This window comes from Onychostruthus taczanowskii, unplaced genomic scaffold, assembly GCF_017590055.1.
Source record: "Onychostruthus taczanowskii isolate IOZ18803 unplaced genomic scaffold, ASM1759005v1 scaffold23, whole genome shotgun sequence".
NCBI classification, from domain to species: domain Eukaryota; kingdom Metazoa; phylum Chordata; class Aves; order Passeriformes; family Passeridae; genus Onychostruthus; species Onychostruthus taczanowskii.
This window is the reverse complement of record NW_024499573.1, coordinates 2638547-2661001: the sequence shown is the minus strand read 5'-3', so window position 1 is coordinate 2661001 and position 22455 is coordinate 2638547. Positions and strand designations below refer to the sequence as shown.

Here is a 22455-nt window from a genome sequence, read left to right as displayed (position 1 = left end):
TTTCCCTTTGTCTTCTCTTTAGAGACAAAACCAGAGCTTTTCAGTCTTCTCTTGTTAATCATGGTTTCAGGACTCTGATCACATGTTCTCCTTCAGAGACTCTACAGTTTGGAAGCACAGTACTCAAAACTGGACACATTCCAGCAATGTATTACTAATGCCATGTAAAGCCAAAGGATTATTTTGAGTTTTACAGAACAATCATGTTAATATGCTGTTTGTTTTCAATGGTGTAACACTACTGTTTCATGATATTATTTAAATATTGCTCCTCTTGGGATTACACAGGTAATTGTTCCTACCTTTGTACTTAGAACTTAGCTTATTGGAAAATGGCCTAAAAAGCATGTAAATCAAAATGATATGAACTTTAACCTTGACCTTCAACATGTTTACAACTCCTTTGACATAAGAGTCTTCTAAGTTCATTTTCTGCTTAAATATTTTACACTTTTACCCTGCCACTCTTTCTCTTACTACATGTAGTACCTACAGCTAATTACCTCCACAGGCATAAGATTTAAGAACACAGGCACACCTGGAGACAGGGAGAAGGCAGACATTGAGCAGGAAGGGCTTCTCTTCAAGAACACCTTGACATGATTACAATCAGAAATTACTGGAATTACTCAAGCACTCTAAAGGCAGCCAAACAGTTCCACTGATGGAAGCTGGACCAGTCCTTAGCATGACCTCTTTTTGTAACATTTCATTATACCACACATACTGCTTTCAAGACTACCTACTGATGCCAATGGAAACAGACGCCTTGCCCCTTGCAAGTTACTTCAAAGAATAAAAACTCCCTGTCACTGCTTCCTAGTTCCCTCCCTTTCTCAGCAAGTGTCTCAATTTTGCAGCAAAGTCCCCTTTTCCTAAAAGAATAAACCCATTTCCACACTCTCATCCCTCTGTCTCTAGAGCACTCTCTCCAGACTTCCATCACCTTGCTTTCACTAAATCCCACTCTGTTCCTTGGCTGGCTGGCAAAACCCTGGAGGTGAGTGCTTGTGGGGCTGTGCTGTGCTGACCCCCTCATGGTGGACATGAGAACTGCTCTAAAGCAGGAGGGAACGCTTTCCTAGAGCAGGGAAGTGCAGCAATAAGTGCATGTTTACCCAAGTCACAGAACTCTGCCCTGTCTTCCCACTGGACAGCCTTCTCCCTAACACATTCAAATATTCCCAGAGGCAAGTAAAGCTTCCTAAAAGGTCACAGTTCCTGTGTTATTCACATGAGAACAGGATTTTCTGAAAAATCATCTGGTTTTAAACTAATCTTTCAACTCATAAGCATAAAACTCCTAAACTGCCAGGCTCTTGTGATTCAGTTTTTAACCACTTGGCAAAGCCCCTCTTCACTCTCTATTTTACATTTCTTCAGTCACAACAGCAGGACAGCCATGGACCTTGTACCTGATACTTCAAGAGTGAATAATGCTCCCAGGATACAGAAATTGTATTAAATGATTTTCAACTATTTGAAATCTAGTTATACAAGAAAATTACCATATCACCTTTAGGAAGAAGCAATTGTTGATAGTAAGGGGGCAAGTGCAGGAAGAATACACCATAAGGAAAAGAGAAATAGAAGGAGGAAGCATTTCCCTTTTTATGTAATGCTGTAACTTCTTTAAACAACTGATAACCATTAGCTTAATGCTGTTGCCTTTGCATAATTCTTGATGATTTCTGTGCCTTTGGGACGTGTATATTTGAGAGTTAACTAATCAGAGTTCCTGCTTTTGGCCTCAAGTGCCAAGATCATTTCCATACAGAACAGTAGGTTGAAAAATTGCATCTGCTTCAGTGATGAGTGTCCCACACAAACACTGACTGGGTTGTGAAACCAGAGAAGTCATTCAGCTGTGTATATTTGAAACACCACTCTTATCTCTAATGTTGCCAAAGCAGCAAGATGATTGATTGGCTGGTGGTCCTCGTTCACTGGGAAGAAGTGAATTTTTGTTTTGCTGAGGTGATTCATTACACTGAGTCTCGTTAGAATCTGGGGTCCTTCCACAGATTTCTAGCCTGACAGCCTCTAATTATGGTTTTTGTAGAAACTGTATTTAATAACCACTACTCAATTTAAGTGCTAGTTACTGTTCCTAGGCAGGAAGAGATATATAAGCAGGCTACATACTAAAATTATACAATTACACTTCCAATGTTTTCCTGACTCTGAGATCCCCATCTTACATGGGGGAGGAAAAGAGTTTTTGTACATATTTTCTTAGGTTTAAAACTCAAAGCCTTACCCCATCTGCTATCAGAGCAGGTCACACTGACATAACACATTCAAACATAGAGCTGGAGCCCTCAGACACACCAAGTTAATGTTTTCTCTAGAGCAAACTGTGTAATTGGTAAAAGCAACAGCCTTAACTTCTAGATAGCCACATCTGGAGTGGGGGAGAGAAATACACCCCCTGACAGGGAATTGTACAACTGTTTTCTAAAGCAGGAAAACAGCAAGACCTGGAATTCTAAGTTCTGTTTTAAATGCCTTACAAAAATACTTGCAGTAACTGCAAGTACCTTTCCATGTACTGTCTCTCTCTGTTCCTCCAGCTCCAGCTTCTTCTGCTCTTCTCACCTCCCCTCCAACATTTCTCAGCCTATCCTGCACTACTGTACATTTACAAATATGCCATATACCCCTTTTATTCCCCACTTTGTCTCAGAAACAGACAGATTTATTTTTTATTATTACATTTTTAATATAATAGATTGCCTAGGAAAGTCTATGTGACTTTCTAAGCCGACAAAGCAATGGGTCAAATTCAGCTCTGGATTATCTCCCACAGATCCCCTGGACTAACACTAAGGAGAAGTTTGGCTCTAAGCCTTTTGTTAGAAGAAGTTGATTACATTCACAAGTCATGTGAATGTAAAAATAAAATTTTAAAGTCATCCAGTAACATGGGGAGTACAACAGCACAAGCAAACATCTGAACGTGAAGCAGATTAAACTAGCAGCTGCCAAGGGCAATAAACTAATAAAGAAATGTAGATGCCTTTGACTTAGGCCAGACAGACATTTATTGGAAGCCAAGATTAGTAAGCCTTACCACTTAGAGTTACGTGATCATCTTTGGAGGCACTCTGTGTTTCTTTTAACTGGATCTCTGAGCTCACATCCACTTTTCTTCCAGACAGCTCTAAATAGGCTTTGAGAGATGCAGGTACCTTGACTGTAATTGAGCCTGGTAGAAATTTAAGTGAAAGCTAGTTAACCCTGAGATCAAAGCATGAAATAGTCCATTATTTCACTAACTTGAATCAAATCATCACTTGGTTGTGCTTGGTTGGTTTTTTTTAAAAGTCTTCAGAAACAGTAACCTCTTTGTTTTGGTCACTGAAAGGATAAATGAAAGCATCTTCATTTATCATAAACACAGTATGTCACATATAGAAAATGATATTACAGAATTTCCTTCATAGACATGAAAATAAATATAGACATACACTTCTAGCAATGTCTTGGTAGAGGATCTTATTACAGGAATGATCACGGGAAATATAATAGATCTCACATTATGACTTTAAGTCATCTTATCATGACTTTAAGTCATCTTCTAGTTTTATATTGACATTCCAGAGCAAGGACAGGGCATCAAACTTGACAAATAACCCAGTCACTGCGTGGCACACCATGAAAGAATTGCTCCTCTGGAAGGATGAGCTGCTGCTCACTTAGTGTGAACACTGGCAATTGTCTTTGCTTTACTGCTTAGGGCAGCTGTTCACATCCTCCAACAGATGCAGTCTCAAAACTTATTTACCAGTTTAGACTATGCATCACTAAAATGTAAACTAGTAGCAAAATTGCAGCTTTGGTGACCTGAATAATTCTACTTTGAGATTAAAACCAGAAATTCTGACTGCTGCTTCCCCTAAATATGTGCATCTATGGAACAGACCAAAGGCAGACACTGGGTCCCCAACCTGCCCACATTAGTCATCTTTGGAATAACTCAGTCACAAAGGCTGAAAGCTCTCTCCTACACATTAGATCAAAAACCTGAAAAATTCAGAATACGCTTCCTTTTTATGTGCTCCTTAGTTTTTGCTCAATTTCAACACTTAGAAAAACATAAAACAGTTTCTTGACATACATCCCAGAAGCTTCAGCAGAACATGGTAAGAATAACAGCTAAGAAGCACAAGAAAGCAACCCTGGCTAAGCAATTTAAACACAGCAGAACCACTTGCCTGTGACAGTTCTGATGAACAAATAACATCCAGTATAATTTAGGCCTGCATTTTGCTGGATACACAAAAGCCTTAGAATAAGCAAGGGAAAAGGTCTTCATCTTTGGGTCCTCTTTGGAGAGTTGCTCAGTGATGACTCATAAAAACCGACACACATGCAGCTCATTTATCACAAGTGGGACATTTTCTACACTGCAGCTGTCAGCAGTTATTCTGAATTTACAGGGTAAACAGAAACAGAACTTCAACTTTGCCTTTACTAAACTGTGCTGCCAGAAGAGATGTTAGAAAATATTTTGAAAATAACATTAATTAGCTTTTATTAAATACATTCCTCTTTTCTTCTAGCTCAAAGAGACATTAACTTAGCAAAAAAAGCGATACTAAAGGTAACCAAGAAATAACATAAACTTCTTTGCACTAATGAAGCCAAAATAGATTGTACAGAAGGATGCACAAATTGCTTCAAATCATTGACACCACGAGTCCCATTCTGAGTAACCATTAGGTTTTAACAGGGCACAGGCTTTGTTTCACAGGAGACAGAAGTGGACCAAATACCACACTTAAATTAACCACCTGAAGTGTCTGACATGAAATTAAAATCAAGAATAGAAATGCTGCAGTGTTGTTTTGGATTTTTTTTTTGTTTGCATTTAGGGTTTTTTGGTGGGTTTTTTCCCAAACTAGGATTAACAAGATGTATTCAGGGCTCTGTAATTTACAGCACCATTATCTTTAGAATGGCAAAACTATGAATTCAACTTTAGGTGTGAGCTTTTAACTAAGAAGAGAAATGTTAGTGAGTAAGCAGGAGAGAAAATCAAGGGAAAATGGTAATGTAAGGCTCTCCCATCTTTGTTTTTCTGCCTTCAAATGTTCATAATAGGACAGTTCAGTCAGAAGGCAAGAAAAACAAATGTATGTGTGTCAGTTATCACTGCACATACAGCATCATGGAGAAAACTGTGCTCAAGGCAAAGGAACACTGTAACCCCAGTCAACTCTGCAGAATTCTGCTGGGCATATTGCCAGAAAAAAAAATAAAAACATTGAAAAACACAACCATATTTAATCCATCTTAAGTATTCTTGTCCCTTACAGAGCTTATTGTATTTTAAGTATTTATACACATCTTCCAATAATGATACCAAAAAAAGTAAATAACCAATAATCACCAACTAGTTTTTATAGACAGATAAAAAAGCCCCAAAACAAACCCTTATCTCCTTTTCTTTTACGTCAAAATCTGCCAGAAAAAAATATTTTATTTAGTTTGCTAACCTTTCTGGGATTTCAGATCCACTTTTCTTAATTGACTGACATAAACATCTATTGTCCCATGATATGTAGAAGCTTTTAGACTTCCATCTGACGAATCTAAAAAACAAAAGAAAAGAACTTGTGTATCATTCACTCTTTTTAAGTAAACATTTGCTAGAATCTTTCTTCATACCTCAAATTGATTTTTATCCATTCTTCTGTGATTGAGTAGTACCATAATAATTTACAAACTGTCAGGCCTCACTTAGGACTTTTTCAGAAAGCTGTTATTCCATCTCCCCACTCCAGAACTGGGGCACACTCTGCTCCTCAGGCTGCTGCTCTGCAGTTGTTCTACAAGATGCAGTGCACATCTTTCTACAGGAATGTCTTTATCTCTGTGTGGAAATGAAGCATGAATCTTGAATACCAAGATCTCTTTTAGTTCCCAAAAGAGTTCATTTGCTCAGACCCTGTGCAGGGAGAACTTTACCCAGGCAAGCTGCCCCATGCAGGAACCAAGCAGCTGCTCACTGCAACTCTTGCTACACAGAGCAACTGAACACAGCCTTTGTAAAGCCTAATTCACTACATCTGATTTATCAACAAATGTTTAATATGTGCAGGAAAACACCATTTCTTCTGTACCCTGGAATAGAGAGGCCGAAATTTTCTTTTATACCTTATTAGCAGAAATTTATGATAATCAAACTTTGCAAAGCAGCATTTTTACAAACAAAGTCTTTAAGAAGCTTTAAGTGCTCACTTGAGTAGTCTCTATTTCAATGTATTCCAATTTTAAATATATAGACTTCCACAATATTAAGTGAAATCCCAAAGAGTTTACTTCCAAACTACTGAACAAGCTTATACCCCATAAAAATTGCAAAGTGATTATTAAAAAACCTAGAGGAGCATAAAAAAATTACCTTGGTACATGAACAAAAGGCAGTTACTGAGAGGTATTTTTAGAGACAATGCTAGAAATTAAAATATTGGCAAGAAATCCCAAGATACTGATAGAGACTGGTTTCTGAATATGCACAGAAAAAACCCACCAGTCAAACTTTTAGAAGCAGCTAAAAAAAAAAAAAAACTTGAATGAAACTTCCCATTTTAAAAAGTAAAAGCATTAATGAAAGAATGAATTTGATTAATTAACAAGGATGTCTCAAATTAATGTTTTATGCTTGCCATACAGTTTTAGCTCTAAGTAAACTCATCTGGAGCTTTGCTGATCCCAGATTTCAAGCACAGATGCCAAAGATCAGTGCATTGCTTACAACAGCAAAAACACAGAAAAAATCTTTATCTCAAAGTTGATTTCTTTGGAGGGGAAAGTAATCAAAAAAAACTCAGCTAATCCATACTTAGTCAGCTGAGAAACTGAGAAGGGCTTTGGCTAAAAAGAAAACATTAATAACTAGAACTGGATGTGAATGCTTCTGCCATTTCAAGACTGTACTAAAGAAGGTCTGTTTGAAATCTGAAAAAAGAAAATTAACTCTTCATTAATAATGAAGAGTTTTGCTTGTCTAAGTGAAAATGAAATATTGATTTTAACTGATGGTTTTTTAGAAGGGTTTTCATAATACTTGAAAAGTTAAAGTCATTAGAACTGGAAAATTTGACATGCATCAACTATTTTAATGCACTTTTTAAGCAGTGATCACTGGGAATTTTCATGCAAAAGCTGTTTTTGCAGATATTCCCCATAAAATTTAGAAACAGCCAATTACTGACTCCACATAACCTTGACAGAGATTTTGCTGGCAACAGATACAGGAAACATCCAGCCTTTGACTCCTCTGCTTCAAGCAGAAGCTATAATAAGTTCCTTTATCTATTCTGGGAAGGAAGAAGAGTCTCCTGTGACAGGACAGCAGCTCTCTCCAGGGACAGCCACAAAGAGTGCACACACCACCAGCTGATGGTGCTTCAGAGGGATACCATTCATCCACTGAAGCCTCTCTCTTCCCACTTCTCAAATGCAAAAGCAGCTCCTGTGAGATTCTTCCCAGTGGGAAGATAACTTTTGTGAATCTGCAAGACTGAACCAAGTGTTCTTTCCTAGGTCTTCAATTAATAAATATTAAAATAAAAAGAATTTTTTTTTTTAGTTTTGTGAGAGACTGGATTGTGTTGGCAGAAGGCATCAACACGAATAAAGGATGCAGGAGGGCAGGAGGGACAGGCTCACCAGGGCACAGATTTACCAGGCAAGCCAAAACCAACCCTGAGGGAAATGGAACACTTTTCCATTGAGGAACGCTGTTTTGGGAGGATGACTTGCCAGATTTTGACTCCCAGAGTACCTCACTAATATAAAGTTTCCAGTGGCTGAAGAAACTTCAGCAGAGTTTCAAAACCACCAAGGAGCTTGGCAGCATGAACCAAACACTAAACCTGACACTACAAAACTGTACAGTAAACAACCTATGGAAGTAACAAGAAATATATTTTATGGAAAAAAATGAATATGATTTATGTAATGGATGCTACAGATGTGATATTAAATACAAGTGTGTAGGTACAATTAAGAATACCAAGAAACATGGAACTGTTCATCAGTTCGCAAAGTCCATCAAGATGCTGTTTTAAGTTTGTGTCTCTAAATCTTAACAAATAAAGGGGAATAAAAGGAAGATGGATTAAAAAAACCAGAACAAAACTAAAATGAGGCACAAAAGAGTTCCCAAATCTAAATAAATATTTCAACAATGAAAAATGACTCCATACTAAGAAGCATAGGCTGATAGCATAAAATACATAACAAATAGTAATGGAGACAATACATATTTTATGGTTACGACATATCAAACCTAAGGCAATTTATTTTCAAATATATACCCAGTGCTAGCTGATATGAATGTGAATAACTGAAGGAAAAAATAAGAAAAAAATATGTAGTTTGAATTCTAACAGGGAAAAGGTTTTCTCCAGGTTTTTTAAGGGGGAGAACAAGGACAAAGCCTTTTACTAGAAATGGAACAGATGGTCAGTCTTGTGCAGCTTTAGCTATTTAAGAATTTACTGGTACTAGAGAAAAAAGATGAAAAAAAAAAAAAAGGGCACAGTGAAGCAAGGCGTCCTTGGAAGGACAAAAGTCTTTATTAAATTTCATGGAAATAAATAGAGCTTGAAGAATAAAACCTAAGTCACATAACTTGAGAAATACTGCACAAAAAAGTGAAAGGCCTACAAGGGTAACATTTAGCATCACTTCTCCCTTCACTTTATCAGCCAAGCACTAAGAAAAGGACTCAACACAAGTAATCTTTACTTTGCTTAGATCTAAGCAAAACATGCTTTTCCTAATAGCACCTAAAGACTGATCTAGCTCATAGTAAAATCAATCTGTATAGAAACACAAAATATTTATTATGATTTTACTACAGATTGGAGGAGGCAGGAAATTCCAAGGTATCTGAAGTGTGATGAAGATTGAATTTCTGCTTGGTTAGCTATCTAGTATTTGTTATTGATAGAAAATTGGCAAATATTCTTGGTTTAGTTGATTGTTCTAAAACTGTCGTCTGAAAAGGACTAGAAGAAACTGAAATTTATTCACTAAATAGACTTCACTATTATTTGTTATTTAGAATTCACTAAATTGCATATATTACTGAAAAATCCTTAGCAGTCCTGACCATACTCACCATGGGACCTGGCAGAACAAATGATGCAACATACAAAGCAAAGAAATCTCTCAAGAAAACAATTCCTTTCCTAACGACGTTATCCAGACTATCCCTTTACCTATTAATGATCTATTTTCTATCCCAATTTCAAATTATACCCATTAGTTGTAAAGGCCATAGTCTCTTATAATAAATTACTCTGCTCCAAAAAGCCCAAACAAACAATCCACCTGGCTTGCCTGGTTTGGAGAAAAGGAAGCTGGGGGTGACCTCTCTGCTCTCTGCAGTTTCCTGGGGAGGGGAAGGGCACAAGGAGGTGGTCAGCTTTTCTCCCTGGTGTCCAGTCAAACCTTGCATGGGAATGGTTCTTTTTTAGGAAGCATTTTTTTACAGAGGGAGTGGTCAAACACTGGAGCAGGGTTCCCAGAGAGGCTTGTGCCCCAAGCCTGTTAGTGTTTAAGAGCCCCTAAACAACACACTCCAACTCTTGGCCAGGCTGTTGGACTGGATGATTCCTTCCATCTGAAATAAGGGATAAGGCCTTCAGCAAACTGGTCGAGTAGGAGGTGTTCTCACATTTTCAGAGTTGAAAGTCTGGATCTTCTAAGTCTTTTACCTTTAGAAAAATCCATAAAAATACCAAGGACGTTTAGTGCTCTTTAGGAAAAGATGAAGTCTATCCAGTGTTGGATAGACTGATAGAACTGAAATCTGTCAGAACTGAAATCTGAAAAATAAAGTTTCTCCAACAGTAAGAGTGTCTCAATGCTGAAGCTGAACCTGGTTAGTTAAGGAAAATAATCATCATCTGTTGATGGAAAAAGCTACCTCCTATATTAAGAAACCTTTATTTAAACAGTCTTCATACCCTATGAGTTTATTTAAGAGAAGGAAAAACAGTTGAATTTAATTCTGTGGTTTAATGACTAACTCATAAGAATGTGTCTTGCATTCATTTTCCAGGAATGTTAATACAGAGCTCTTAGAAACATAAGAGTTGTTAACAGTCCCTGAACACATCTTAGAGATGGTCCCTGAAACATGCTGAGTGAGTGACTACACTTCACAGCATCAGCAGAAGTCTTCAAGGTCTGGGCCTGAGGAAACCTTTCTACATTCAAAAGACACACTGAGCCTTCAATTTTCTACCATAACAATATTTAGAAGTTGAGTTTCTCACTTTGGTGTTTGTGTGCTATAAAATGCTCCGATATAAGGTATACCATAACCGATAGCTCTGAGTTGTCCTGTCACATAAATTCCCAGGTTCCCAGTAAAAGGTTTATGAGCTGTTTTCATTTCTGAAGGGAAAACTATTGGCACAATAGTTTGAAAACACTGAAATTATCACAAGCCTTCCCATCACCTCCCCAAACAAGTAATACATCAATGATTAGCTTCCTGATATGAAAATTAAACATAGCTAATCACTGATAGCAATAAGAGATCTACAGTAAGGGCACAGCTGCATTTGATGTGGACTTAATTTTCTCAGTCCTTTTACCCCATCTATACCTAAAAGATGACAGCTAGACTCAGTCTCACTTGTGCAGAGTCCAGTGAGATCATGTGCCTTGCCCAACCACAAAAGGCTGAGTTTGGAAAGGGTCTTATTCAGCCACACTTATCAGTGCTACTCCTGAAAAGGAGGCAAAAACATCTGTGTGAAATCACCTCCTTTTTACTTCCCCTGTGAATATTTAGCCTTTAGAGAGAAGGGAAGAGCAAGAGAGAAAGAGAAGGCAGAACCTACCTACTGTGATACTCCCTCTTTTGGTCTGAAGGTTGGTATTACCTATAATGAAAAGGGGAAAAATGTTAAAAACATACTATTGAAACACATTATTTATTTATTATTAATATTGTAGCTTTACAAACAGAAGTCTCAACACATGTAGGTAACAATAATTGATTCCAGATAGGAAAAACATTGAGTAAATTCAAAGACACCACCTGGATCTGAGGGAGAAAAAAATGTAGAGAGGCATGTGCAAGGCTAATGCACAATATTGTCTTAGTTTATTTTGGGCATTTTTTTTTAATTTTTCTGATGCCTGCAACAGCACTACAAATGATTTAAGTTCAATTGCATTAATAACATGCAATTTATTATTAATTATTTTGTTATCTATGAACATGCAAACAGTTTCTATTTTCCTCTTTTATATACCTATACCACATCTCTGCTGGAGTGAAGATTGTGCTATTTGCAAAGACAACTTCCTGAACATTTCCTACTCCCCTCCAACTTACTCTTGTGCATGAAAAACCCTTGTCAACATTTCCATTGACTTCAGTTGGAGTATGTTGGACAAAGTGGAGAACATCAAACAAAGCATGAAAGGCACAAAATGTAGAATGGCCTTCTACTGAGCTTGCATCACTTTAAACAGCACAGGTGTTCCAGCCTTAAACTTTCAAAATACTTATTCTGCCCTTTCACCTACAACATCAAGAGCATCTGGAACGACAGATGTACCTTGTAACAGAAGAGACATCTATACTACTAACAGTCTAACTAAATTGCAGAAACTTCTACACTTCCATGCATCAATGTGTCACAGAAAATGCTCTAAATTAAAAACTAAACCACACCATGTCATCCCTGCCATTCTCTCATCCTCCCAAGAGAAAGAATGAAGACTAAGGCTGATCACAAAAACTGAGTGCAGTTTAGTAATACACAGTAGCCATAATTTTCAGCTCTTTCAGGAGAGATTTTAAAAATTGCAGATGGATTAAGCTCTACCCTATCTTGTGTAATTACATAGTAGCAAACAACCATTAGGGCAGAGTGCATTCCACTGTATATGACCTGTATTTTTCTTAGTGGTTCATGGGCTGAAAGCTAGAAAAGCAGCCTATCATCAAGTCTTAAATTCATCTTTTCAAGTACATACTGTACAAAATACTTTGGAGTTCTAAAAATCAAACAGAAACAAAAGCATTTTTCAATGACCTTGAAAGATGCTTGGCTTCACTCTTTGTTGTTTTTAAAGGCATGCTGTAATTATCCCATCCTTTTCCTCATTTTATCATGACTGGCACTTGGTTTGGTACAACCTACAAAGAGACCTGGGGTTTTGTCAGCCAGCAGTCCCGTGGAGCAACTGTAGGTAGATCATATTCTGTCAACATATAGCCCCTGGGTCTGTTCTTTGTTTTTCTGGGGGTTTTCTTTCCTGTTCTGGTAAGCAGATCCTTGAAAAATATTCAAGGTGTAGAAATCAAACTCCATTTAGATACATACTTATATGGCAGAATCACCAATGCTGCACAATGTCAACACATTCTGTGAGGCTGCACTTGGAATATTGTGTCCAGTTTTGTGCTTTCAAGTCAAGAATGACACTGGTGTACTTAACTAAGGCCAGAGAAGATCAGGGACCCAGAACAAGCTAGAGATGCTCTGAGAGCACGTTTGTTTTGCTTTAAAAGGAGAAGTCTTCTTGTGGCCTTCAACTACCTAATGGGAGAGTATAGAGAAAAAACACATTCTTCTCATGGTAATGCAGCAAGAAGGAAAAAGTAGCAATAATGGATACAAATAATGATGGAAATTATGATTAAAAAAGGTTTTTTCCCTACCAGAAAAATAATTCAGGAGTGGACCAAGATGTCCAGAAAGGTCATACAAACTCTGGACTTGAAAATACTCAAAGCTCAACTAGACAAAGCCTTGAGCAAGCTTGGTCTAACTGAGCCTACTTTAAACACTAGCTGGGAAGGAATCTGATATCTAATCCAAATTTAAACTAGATTTATAAAATAAATTAATAGTTAATGCAACTCAACCCAAGACTTTGGGGCTGCTGCAAAGAGGGGTTTCCTGCTCCTCCCATGTGCCCCTTGGTAGAGAAGGTTCACTGTAATGTTATTGGCTCTTGGATAAAGAAGAAATTCCTCAGGATGAAATTTCTTTTTCAGGTGTCAACTCAAAAGCTTAATAGCACCTGACATCTCTAATGCCTGTTACAGAAGCTGATGAAAATTACCCAAAACAAACTCCTTTTAAAACAATGCATTACTCGTTTGCCAGAGGAGAATGAAGCATGCAAATGAGCAGCTGTGAAAGTTTCAGCTCTAGCAGTGTCATGATATTACAACCTGAGTTTAAACCACAAAATGTGCCTCAGATAGGGCAGCACAGATTTTACAAAGCTAACTTCAATTTTCCCAGTGCAAAAGCAATGAAATCTAGCTTAGTTTTATGCACGATGTGCTGATTTAATGCCATCTATAGTGTCAGCTGTAGGGAAATGGTGACTTTACTTGTCCAAGAAACAATCTGTCCAGGTGTTTACAGACAAAACTATTGCAACTGAGCTACCTCAAAAAACAGAAGTGAAAGTAACCATTTTTTTCTAGCAGAAATTTATAGTAGGGGTTATCTTATCTTGTCTGCTAAAATGTGTTTGTATGTGTACTTTAAAATCCTTGGCTCTAACTACTAAAACATGATTGGGAAACATGATATTTTACAGAAAATATTTTCTCTCAAAAAATAGGGTAAAGTTACCAAGGAAATTTTTTAAAACATACAGCTAAAATAACATTAGGTGTTTCAAACCCATTTAGTAGAGAGGTCGTAAAAATAATCCTGAAGTAACGTAAGAAATGTCTGCATAATTTGGATGCAATTCTATTTGTTTTCACATTGTTCTTCAACTTAATGGCAACAGGCATTACTGAAGAAAGTAAGTTATTAACTACAGTAGTTATGATTTCATTTTTGTAACAAGAAAATAAAAATTAACTCTTGGATGTGCACAAAGACATGAACCTGCTCACAATTTGATCACTTCACAATATCATTATACTGCACAGAGTTAGAAAAAGCCAAACCAGCACAGCTTATCAGACAGAAGTTCCAGAAATAATACAAGCCTACATGTTAGAAAAATACAATAACAGGAGAAAAAGCAGCTTATTTCTGTCAGTGCATGCTAAAATTAACTTAACCTAGCAGGTTTAGAAACCATTCTCAAATTTAATATAAATGGACAAAAGAGGAAAAGGAGGAAAAGTAATTTCTCAAGCAAGATGACAGCATAATTTCTTAGCAATTGCAGCAAATTCTTTTTAATGGATATAGCTGAAAATCTGGAACTCTGACAGGGCTGAGTAATTTTCTTTTTACATCCTCCAGTTTGTTTTACTCGATGCTAAATCACCACAAATGCATTATAGTACAGTCTGAATTCAGGGGGAGTTTTGTTAAATTACAAAACCACACCAGATTTGAACCTCAGCTGCTGCTTAAATAAAATACTCTGTAGTTTATTAGTTTTAGATCTAGGGGAAAGACACCAAAGGGTGGATGGTTTAGCGACTGCTAAGAAGTTCTAAGAACTTCTTCTAAAAACAGAAACTGTCACCACTCTTAATATTAAGTGCCAGCAAACACACAGGCTATTTCTAATAAAAACTTCTAATTATGACTCTCTCCTACAACAGTTCTTAGTAGATGTTCTAAGAGCTGCTTCTCCTATGAAGAAAATAAAGGATGGGGAGAGGGGAAAAGAAGCCTGCTGACAACTTTTAGTATCATTTTCATTGCTGAATCTCAAAATATTTTGATGTTCTTAGTATGTGTGACATTGCTTTCATATAATATATGCTTTTTGCTCTTAATAAGTGTGCTTATGAAACTGTTTTCAAAAATACAGTCTGCTAGGTGGCCAAAAATCAATGAAGTCTCTAAAAGGCACAGAACTGTTTTGCTTGCACACTGTGCACAGATGATTTAGTGATGGTCTACTGCATTAGTCCATTTGTTACTGTGAACATTACTGAACAGCTTCAAAACAGCTTAATTTGTGAAATTTCCTTCTTACCATGAACACTTCCCAGCATAATATCACCAGATTCTGAAGAGAGAGACGCTGATTCTGCATAGAGATATTTAGTTTTCAGCAGCCCATCTTCAGTAGATATATTGATAGTTGTCCCCTGCAGCTTCTCTATATTTACACTCTAGGAGAAATAAACATAATCAAAAATTTGTCAACACAGCTTGAAAAAGCAGTGGGAAGTAACACTATTAAGACACAAAACAAATGGAAAGCAGTTGTTGTGCAGGACAAATGGAATCAGTTCTTAGTTAAAAGCTACACAAGACAAAACAAAAAACCTTTTCATCCAAGAGCTCTGACTTAAGCGCTAATGATTCCTCACAACATTCCTATGAGTTACTACATCCACAGTTCGTGAAGAACCCAAGTAGACAAACAGATGAAAGAAAGCTTAATTAAATATTCAAAAATTAAGCACTTCATTTTGGAAAGCAAAATGAAGGATTAACTTTAATTATGAAGACTGAATCTTCATACAGCATTATGACACTTGGAGCATTGGTGATCAATTTTCTGCCACCACAAATTGAAACATCCTCTGTCTTTGTTACATACAGATATTTATAAAGATTTTTAACTGGCTTAATTTGTAGATATATCTTTGGTGAAGGTTTGCAAAAAAGCCCTACTCAGCTGCTCTTTTTCTCAGCATAATTTTCCTATTACCTTGGTTACTCAAATTTCTATTCTTGGACTTAAGCCTCAAGATATACAAAGCCATGAAAAACCAGGGATAAGATCTCCATTTCTACTTCTTTTCCATAGAAACAGAAAGGATAGCATATGAAAAGTTGCACTATGGATTTGGGAAATAAAAGGTGACAGATGAGATTATGCATGTAAAAGTGATGAGCCACATGATATAATGTCAATGAATTTGAACATAACAGAACAATTCACATGCTTGTGCAACAACCATATGAAACTGAATTCTGTTCCGTTCAGTTAAATTTGGTTTATGATGGAAGAATGCAATAGTTCATACCTGAACCCCCACTCAATTTGTTTTTATTTTGCTTATGCAGACTTTCAGTGAATTGCACACAATCCTTATTCATTACATGAAGCAATACATGGCTTTCTGGATCAAAGTGTGCCTCTCTCAAATTATTTTTAAATCCTCCTAGTCATTTTAGCATTGCCATCTTGTGCAAAAAAGTTGATATATCAAGTCAAAAAACAAGTCTGTCAACCCTTCCAGTCTAATATTATATAAAGAATAAGCAAAGGATGAAGCAAAAGATATTCTGACAACTACTAGTGTTGCACAAACTCAGTGCTGCATTGTATCCCAAAAAGTGAGCTGAAGAGGCTGCATTAGTATGGACTATGTGACAGCCAAATTATACTGTGGCCTTAGCCATCCATTCATACTGAACTACTAAATTACAAGATTACAGAAAGGACTACTGGCTTAAGACTTTTCCCATGATTCTACAATACTAACTAGATCTCCAAGAATTTAGCAAGATACATTAAACTTTAAGAAAATCAAAATGCTATGCATAACCTACGGTAGAATTGGAAATATGTGACAGCCCATGCCTACAACCACTGCAGGTGCTGCTGCTTAGAACTGTGCTACAGATGGAAACAAAATCCAGAAACAAAGGTGCAGATTGTCACTACTGAACAGAAGGTTTTAATCTTCTACTGCTTGCAACAAAACCCTAATAACCAGAGATGTTAAACACTAATTTACATTGCATCTGTCCTAGGGATGCTTCCCCCAAAAGTGCCTCCCCACCCTGCATGGCCAAGATCAAACCTGCTGTGACATGTGGCCACAGCAGCAGGCACAGGGAAAGGCACTCTCATTTTAGATCATCTCTCCATGACCTGAGCTGCTCTAAGAGTTCAATGACTTGCAAAGAACATTCCCCATCTGAGCAGGGCCATCACTGATATCAGCACAAGCAAAATAGTGCAAAGCGCACTTGAAAGGGGAGGAATAAAATAAAAATGTCTGCATAATTTGGATACAAACTGGCTGCCTTGTGGCATTCCTAACCAGGAAGAGGGAAGTTCAAAAGGCTACCTCTCTTCCTATAGAATGCAAGTTTTAACTCTGTTTACAATAAAGCACTTAATTTTTAAATAAAGTAATATATCTAAATAATCTCACCTACAAATCCATTTACCAGCCTCAACTACTCTTCTTAAAACTGCACAGTAATAAAGAGTTGTCCCAGCTCCAGATCAAAAGAAGTTACTATAAACAATAAAAGAAAAACTATCAATATAGAGAACATTTGTTTCAGAACAACCCAAATCAGGGTACGGGCATGGAGGAAGGGGAAGTCAGACTGCTCAAGTACAAGAATAAAAAAGCATTTTAGATGGGGAAAGCATGGAGAAATGGGATAGCTTTTCAATGAAAATAAATGTTTTCAATTCCAAATTCATTAATTCTTGTGGATTTTTTGGCAAAACATAGATGTCTGGCTCAACAAAGTAAGTGTTATAGAAAAGTCTCCATGGCACAGATTAGCTAATAACTCCCCAGCCAAACAAATTTCATTATTTTTGTCCATTGAACCACCAGATCTTCTGGAAAAAATTCCTTCCTTTGGGCATAGAGCCTTGGGGATTGCAGTTCCTGAAACTGACCACATACTCAATTTCCACTGGCTTCATCTGCATAAGTCAGACTGAGAAGGTTTTACACCTGAACACATTTTCAAGATAAAAACTAACATCTTGCCATATTTAAATAAGAAATATATAGTTCCTTCTCCACATATTCCTGCTCTTGGCCTTCCTTTTTGTGCTGTCATTGTTCAAATCCTTTACTGGTGTCTTCTCCCACTTCCCTCCTTAAAAAACATTCTTCATTTCTCAAGTGCTTAGTGCCTTTTACCACATCCTCTCCCTCCCCACCTCCAGGATGGGGCTGGAAATGCTGACAGAGCCATAATTACATAATAATGACTGCAACTGATGGAAGAAACATCTCATACACACAGAGGAGGCATAAGGCTGACTGATTATTAACAGAGGTGGCAGTTGAGAAAAGAAATCTGTCCTTCCTAACCACACTACGAAGTTCGTTAGTGAGAAGTTCACTAGCAAAAGCCAAAATATTGTTCCGTAGCTGTGAATTCGTGCTAAAATGACCCACTTCACTGAAGTTACTACAGCTTTACAAGTCTAAGATTGACTTCTTGTAATATTACATACTACGTACAAATATTTATGATCACAAAGAAGCACTTCAACTTAATCTGTATGACGTTTGTTTTATTGTTTCAGAAGGATGAACTTTCTGAAAAGAGCTAATTTTTTAAAAAGCATTTAAAGGCTCAAAGTAAAACAATTTTCTGAGCTATATTTTCCCATACAGATACAATTATCACATTACAATTATGACATAGAAGTCTAACACCCACTTCCAAAGAAACACAGATAAATTAATGCTGACAGTTTTTGGAAAATCCAGTGGGAAGTTGCTTAGTTTACAGCAGGACATTAAGAACAGCTGGCTCTAGGTAAGTGAGCTGATCTAGGAACCCAACCCACAATGTGTTCAGCAGTGCCAAACAGCACTTCACAGAGGTGACTTTGGATGCCTGGAATTTACTAGCTTGGTCTCAGATCTATCCATGGCAAGGGAGAGTTACCCCCACTCTGATTCTTCCCAGGGCTGCTGGTTTAAAGGGTGCCTATGGATTCTGACAGAGCACACATCCAAGCTACTCCCAGCCTCAGCCTGGCTCCACATGTTCACACAGCAATACCTCAGATGCAATGAATCCTACTGCAACCACCTGCATGGACATTACAATACCTAAAACCAAGACTGGGTCTGAGAACTGCAAGGAGTTTAGCTCCACATTATTTTAAATAAAGGAGAATTGCTCACTCGTGTCAAGAAACAAAACCAGAGTACAGTAGTTTGTGGTTAGTCTCATACTGCCATCTACTGAAAAAAACCAATCTAGTTCTCTACAAATCTGTTCCTCTGTGATTCTTCCCATCGCATCTCATAGCAAGATTACCTGTGATTCTATTTCCTCAGCTGCAAAGAAGTCTGTAAAACCTTCTACTCTTCCATTCTTACATAACACTAGAAGTGTACAGCATTTACAAATATCAAGCCACTATCCACTAATACTCCTGAGCCTCCTGCAGAGTCCAAATGGCAGCATATTAGCCAAGGAGAAAGCTTAAGAATGTTGTGAGGGGTCTATAGAATTAAAGTAGTAACACCCTCTGTACTGATGGAATGATCACACACTTATTCCTGCTTTCTGTAGAGCCTGTTTATCAATCCAAATCAAGCACAGGACAATATAATTTAACAGACAAACTTAAGAAACAGCGAAATTACAATAAGGTTTATTTACATATTCTTCAGCACATTCTTTGAATTTTGTCTTTTACAACAAATGAGAAGAATAAGCCTTTGAAGAGAAGGTTTTACTTCCTACTTACCCCCTTTTCTGTTGCACAAATATCTGTATTGCCATGAAGTGTTCCAAGACCAATTACTTTGCCACCATTTGTCCGTATATCTATTTTATGGCTCTGAAAAAAAGTTTAAAAATCATACAGTTAGGATAACTGGTTGTCTAGTTATGGTTATCTTGTTTTTCAAGTTGTACCACATTAATCACTGGAAGCCTCAGTCCTGCAAGCAGAACCAGATTCTACAGTGTTTCATTGCACACAAATTCTAATTAAAATTGTTTTGCATAAGGCAAATCTCCAGTTTTTAACAAATCAGCCAGCTTTCAAGTAACACCTGCTCTATAGCACCTTCCAGCTCTTGCTGCATACAACCAACAAGAGAAAAAAAAAAAGTACAGAAACACACATAAACCAATCTCAAAAAACTAAAAAAAAACCACCAGGTCCTGAGAACATAGCCATCTGTAAAAGAGAAAAAAATCTTTAAAAAAATCATATTTAAAGAAATAGATTGTTCTCTCCTTATACAGTAACATGATGAATTAAATGTTTCAATCTGCCATCACAGTTCCTTTGAGGCAGGTACGCTATGCTTGTTTATCAGAATAATGGTTAAACAGCAGATCCACCAAATAGGTAACTTGAGGAGAATATGGGAACTTGCAAGATTGGAAAAACTAGTGTATAGCAAATGCTCACCAGTATGGCCACTTATAGTTCAGTAAAAATTAAAAAAAACAAAACAACATAGACACTAATTCCCCCCATCCCAAATCATTAAAACATCTTCCTAAAAAAAACCCAACCAGGCTTTCAGAGGTAGATATCTCTAGAGACCTAAAAAACAAAACAACATAGACACTAATTCCCCCCATCCCAAATTATTAGAACATCTTCCTAAAAAAAACCAACCAGGCTTTCCGAGGCAGAGATCTCTAGAGACCCCTAACAGACAGCAGGATTTGCTGAGAGAAGAACCCAGCAACAATGGTCAAGCAGCTTTTTCACTAGGAGGAAATATTCCACCAGCTGAAAGAAAAAAGAACTGATTTTCCATAGGGCTTAAGGAAGAGGCATAAGGCTGTCAAGACCTTCACAGATGTCAAAGCAGCTTTTTCACTAAGAGGAAATATTCCACCAGCTGAAAGAAAAAAGAACTAATTTTCCATAGGGCTTCTCTAAGCAAGGGAGAAAGGTTTAAATAAGGAAGAGGCATAATGCTGTCAAGACCTTCACAGATGTCAGAGGAAAACCAGAAAAATTTGTTCAGAAGAAGAGAAGGACACTGGTGCAGGATGAATGAGGCTCAGACATGGTGTGTGCTGAGGAAGCAGAGCAGGTCTTCTGCCCGTGTGAGCGAGACGCCTGGAAATTCTTGTATCACCAGCACAGTCAGGGAGTCAGGAGTAACTGAGGAACATGGAACCATAATTAAAGGGTCTCCCTGGTGGCACTGTCATCATAAGAAACACACAAAAAAACCCCCAAAAAACAAACTGCTTTCTCAATCAAGAATTTGTGAATAATTCATACTCTGAAGAAGACCAAAATGCCAAAACTGTGTTTTGGAATTACTGTTGCTATTAGTTGACCTAGAGACTTGGAATGACTGGACTTCAGCCAATTAAAAAACAACCGCCACCTAAATAAAAAAAAAACCCAAGAAAATCCAATAAAACCACCCTCAACACATCTCACTGGCTGGGTAATGTCTACCACAGCAAAACTGCCCAACAAAATCCATTCACAAGCCTCATAGAGACTCCTCCTTTCTGTTCAATTACTAGTATGCATGATTCAGCAAAGTAGAGGTCAAATCCCTAAAAACACACTTTACACACTGTAAAGATACTATAGATTGTATATATTAAAAAAAGCTTTTTTTAAAATTACACTTTATACTAATAACTTCTTGAAAGTTACGAAAATTAGCAGTTGTGAAGCTGTCTGCTGGTGCTCTTGAATAAGCCCTACATGACCAGATTCTTTTTCATTTAAAGTCATTTATCAACAATCTTCTCTCACCTGTAAAGAAAGGCTCTCCTGCTTTGTTAGTTAGTGAGGTTTGTTAACAGCAGTGAACCAACATTAGAACAGCTTGAATCCATCCAGGGGAGGGCACTATCACTTCAGTTTGCTCAGTAAAGCAAATTCCCAGAAAGGGAATCAGCTCTTATGCTTCACTACAGGATCTGGTGCACATTTTTAGCTGTTTTGGAAAAACTCTGAAGTCTAATCCTTCTTTTTCTCCCAAATATTTCTGTTTCTCTGATAATACAGAGTATAATTCCTGAAGCTCTATTAGAAAAAATGAGTTCAGTCACCTTACTAGAACTACTGTACTTAAAAACAAGATTAGACTAAAATCCAGCTCTTAATTTTTATAATTCAAGATATTTCGCATCTTGGATTGTATTTGAGACCCAGATTCCCAGAAGGGAAGGTAGCAGTCTTTCCTCAAAACCATCTTTTTCCATGACACCACAAAAAATTCTTGATGTGCTGTCACGCCATGATTACCGTTATTATTACTGGCCAAAACCACATTGTTTTCTCCTACTATGCAGTTTCTCATGCACTGTTGTTGCCGTTATTACACAGCATAATAATTTTTAATGAAAAGTATAGATGGGCATCACATAGTACTATTAACTTGCAGGATTTCAGGTACCTTTATTATTGTAAAATGGTCAATTACACAAAATCTGGAAGGTTCAAGCTGTCTATAGTTCCCCACCTGTAGAGCACATCTAGCTCTATTGTATATTACACCCCTCTATAAGCTCAGTTTTCCCTAGGACTTATCACAATAGAGAAAAATGTTGAAAAAATTTCCATATCTCAAAAAATTTGGCCCTTCTTTTAAACTTATACCAATTCCTGCAGGTTCAATCCCAAACAATCAAGGGAATTTGATTCCAAATAGCACCTAAGTCAGATAAACTGTGATTAATTTTACAACAGCTTATGTCAGCAAACTTGAAGCATTAAGACTGAAAAAACAACCTCATGCCTATGATACATGCAGTATATACCAGATATATTTCAGTTAGGTATTTTGGACATGTA

General features: G+C 37.2%; 1 protein-coding gene across 1 annotated transcript in view; it reads right to left on the bottom strand.

Moving 5' to 3' along the window:
• FAM185A (family with sequence similarity 185 member A) overlaps positions 1-22455 on the bottom strand; it is a 35738-nt gene that overhangs the window by 6514 nt on the left and 6769 nt on the right. Inside the window, exons 3-7 of the mRNA XM_041405351.1 lie at positions 19411-19503; positions 14959-15097; positions 10875-10916; positions 5502-5597; positions 3074-3208 (exon numbers count right to left, since the gene is read on the bottom strand). Of these exons, the coding sequence (XP_041261285.1) occupies positions 3074-3208; positions 5502-5597; positions 10875-10916; positions 14959-15097; positions 19411-19503 (505 nt within the window). The remainder of the gene's footprint in view (positions 1-3073; positions 3209-5501; positions 5598-10874; positions 10917-14958; positions 15098-19410; positions 19504-22455) is intronic.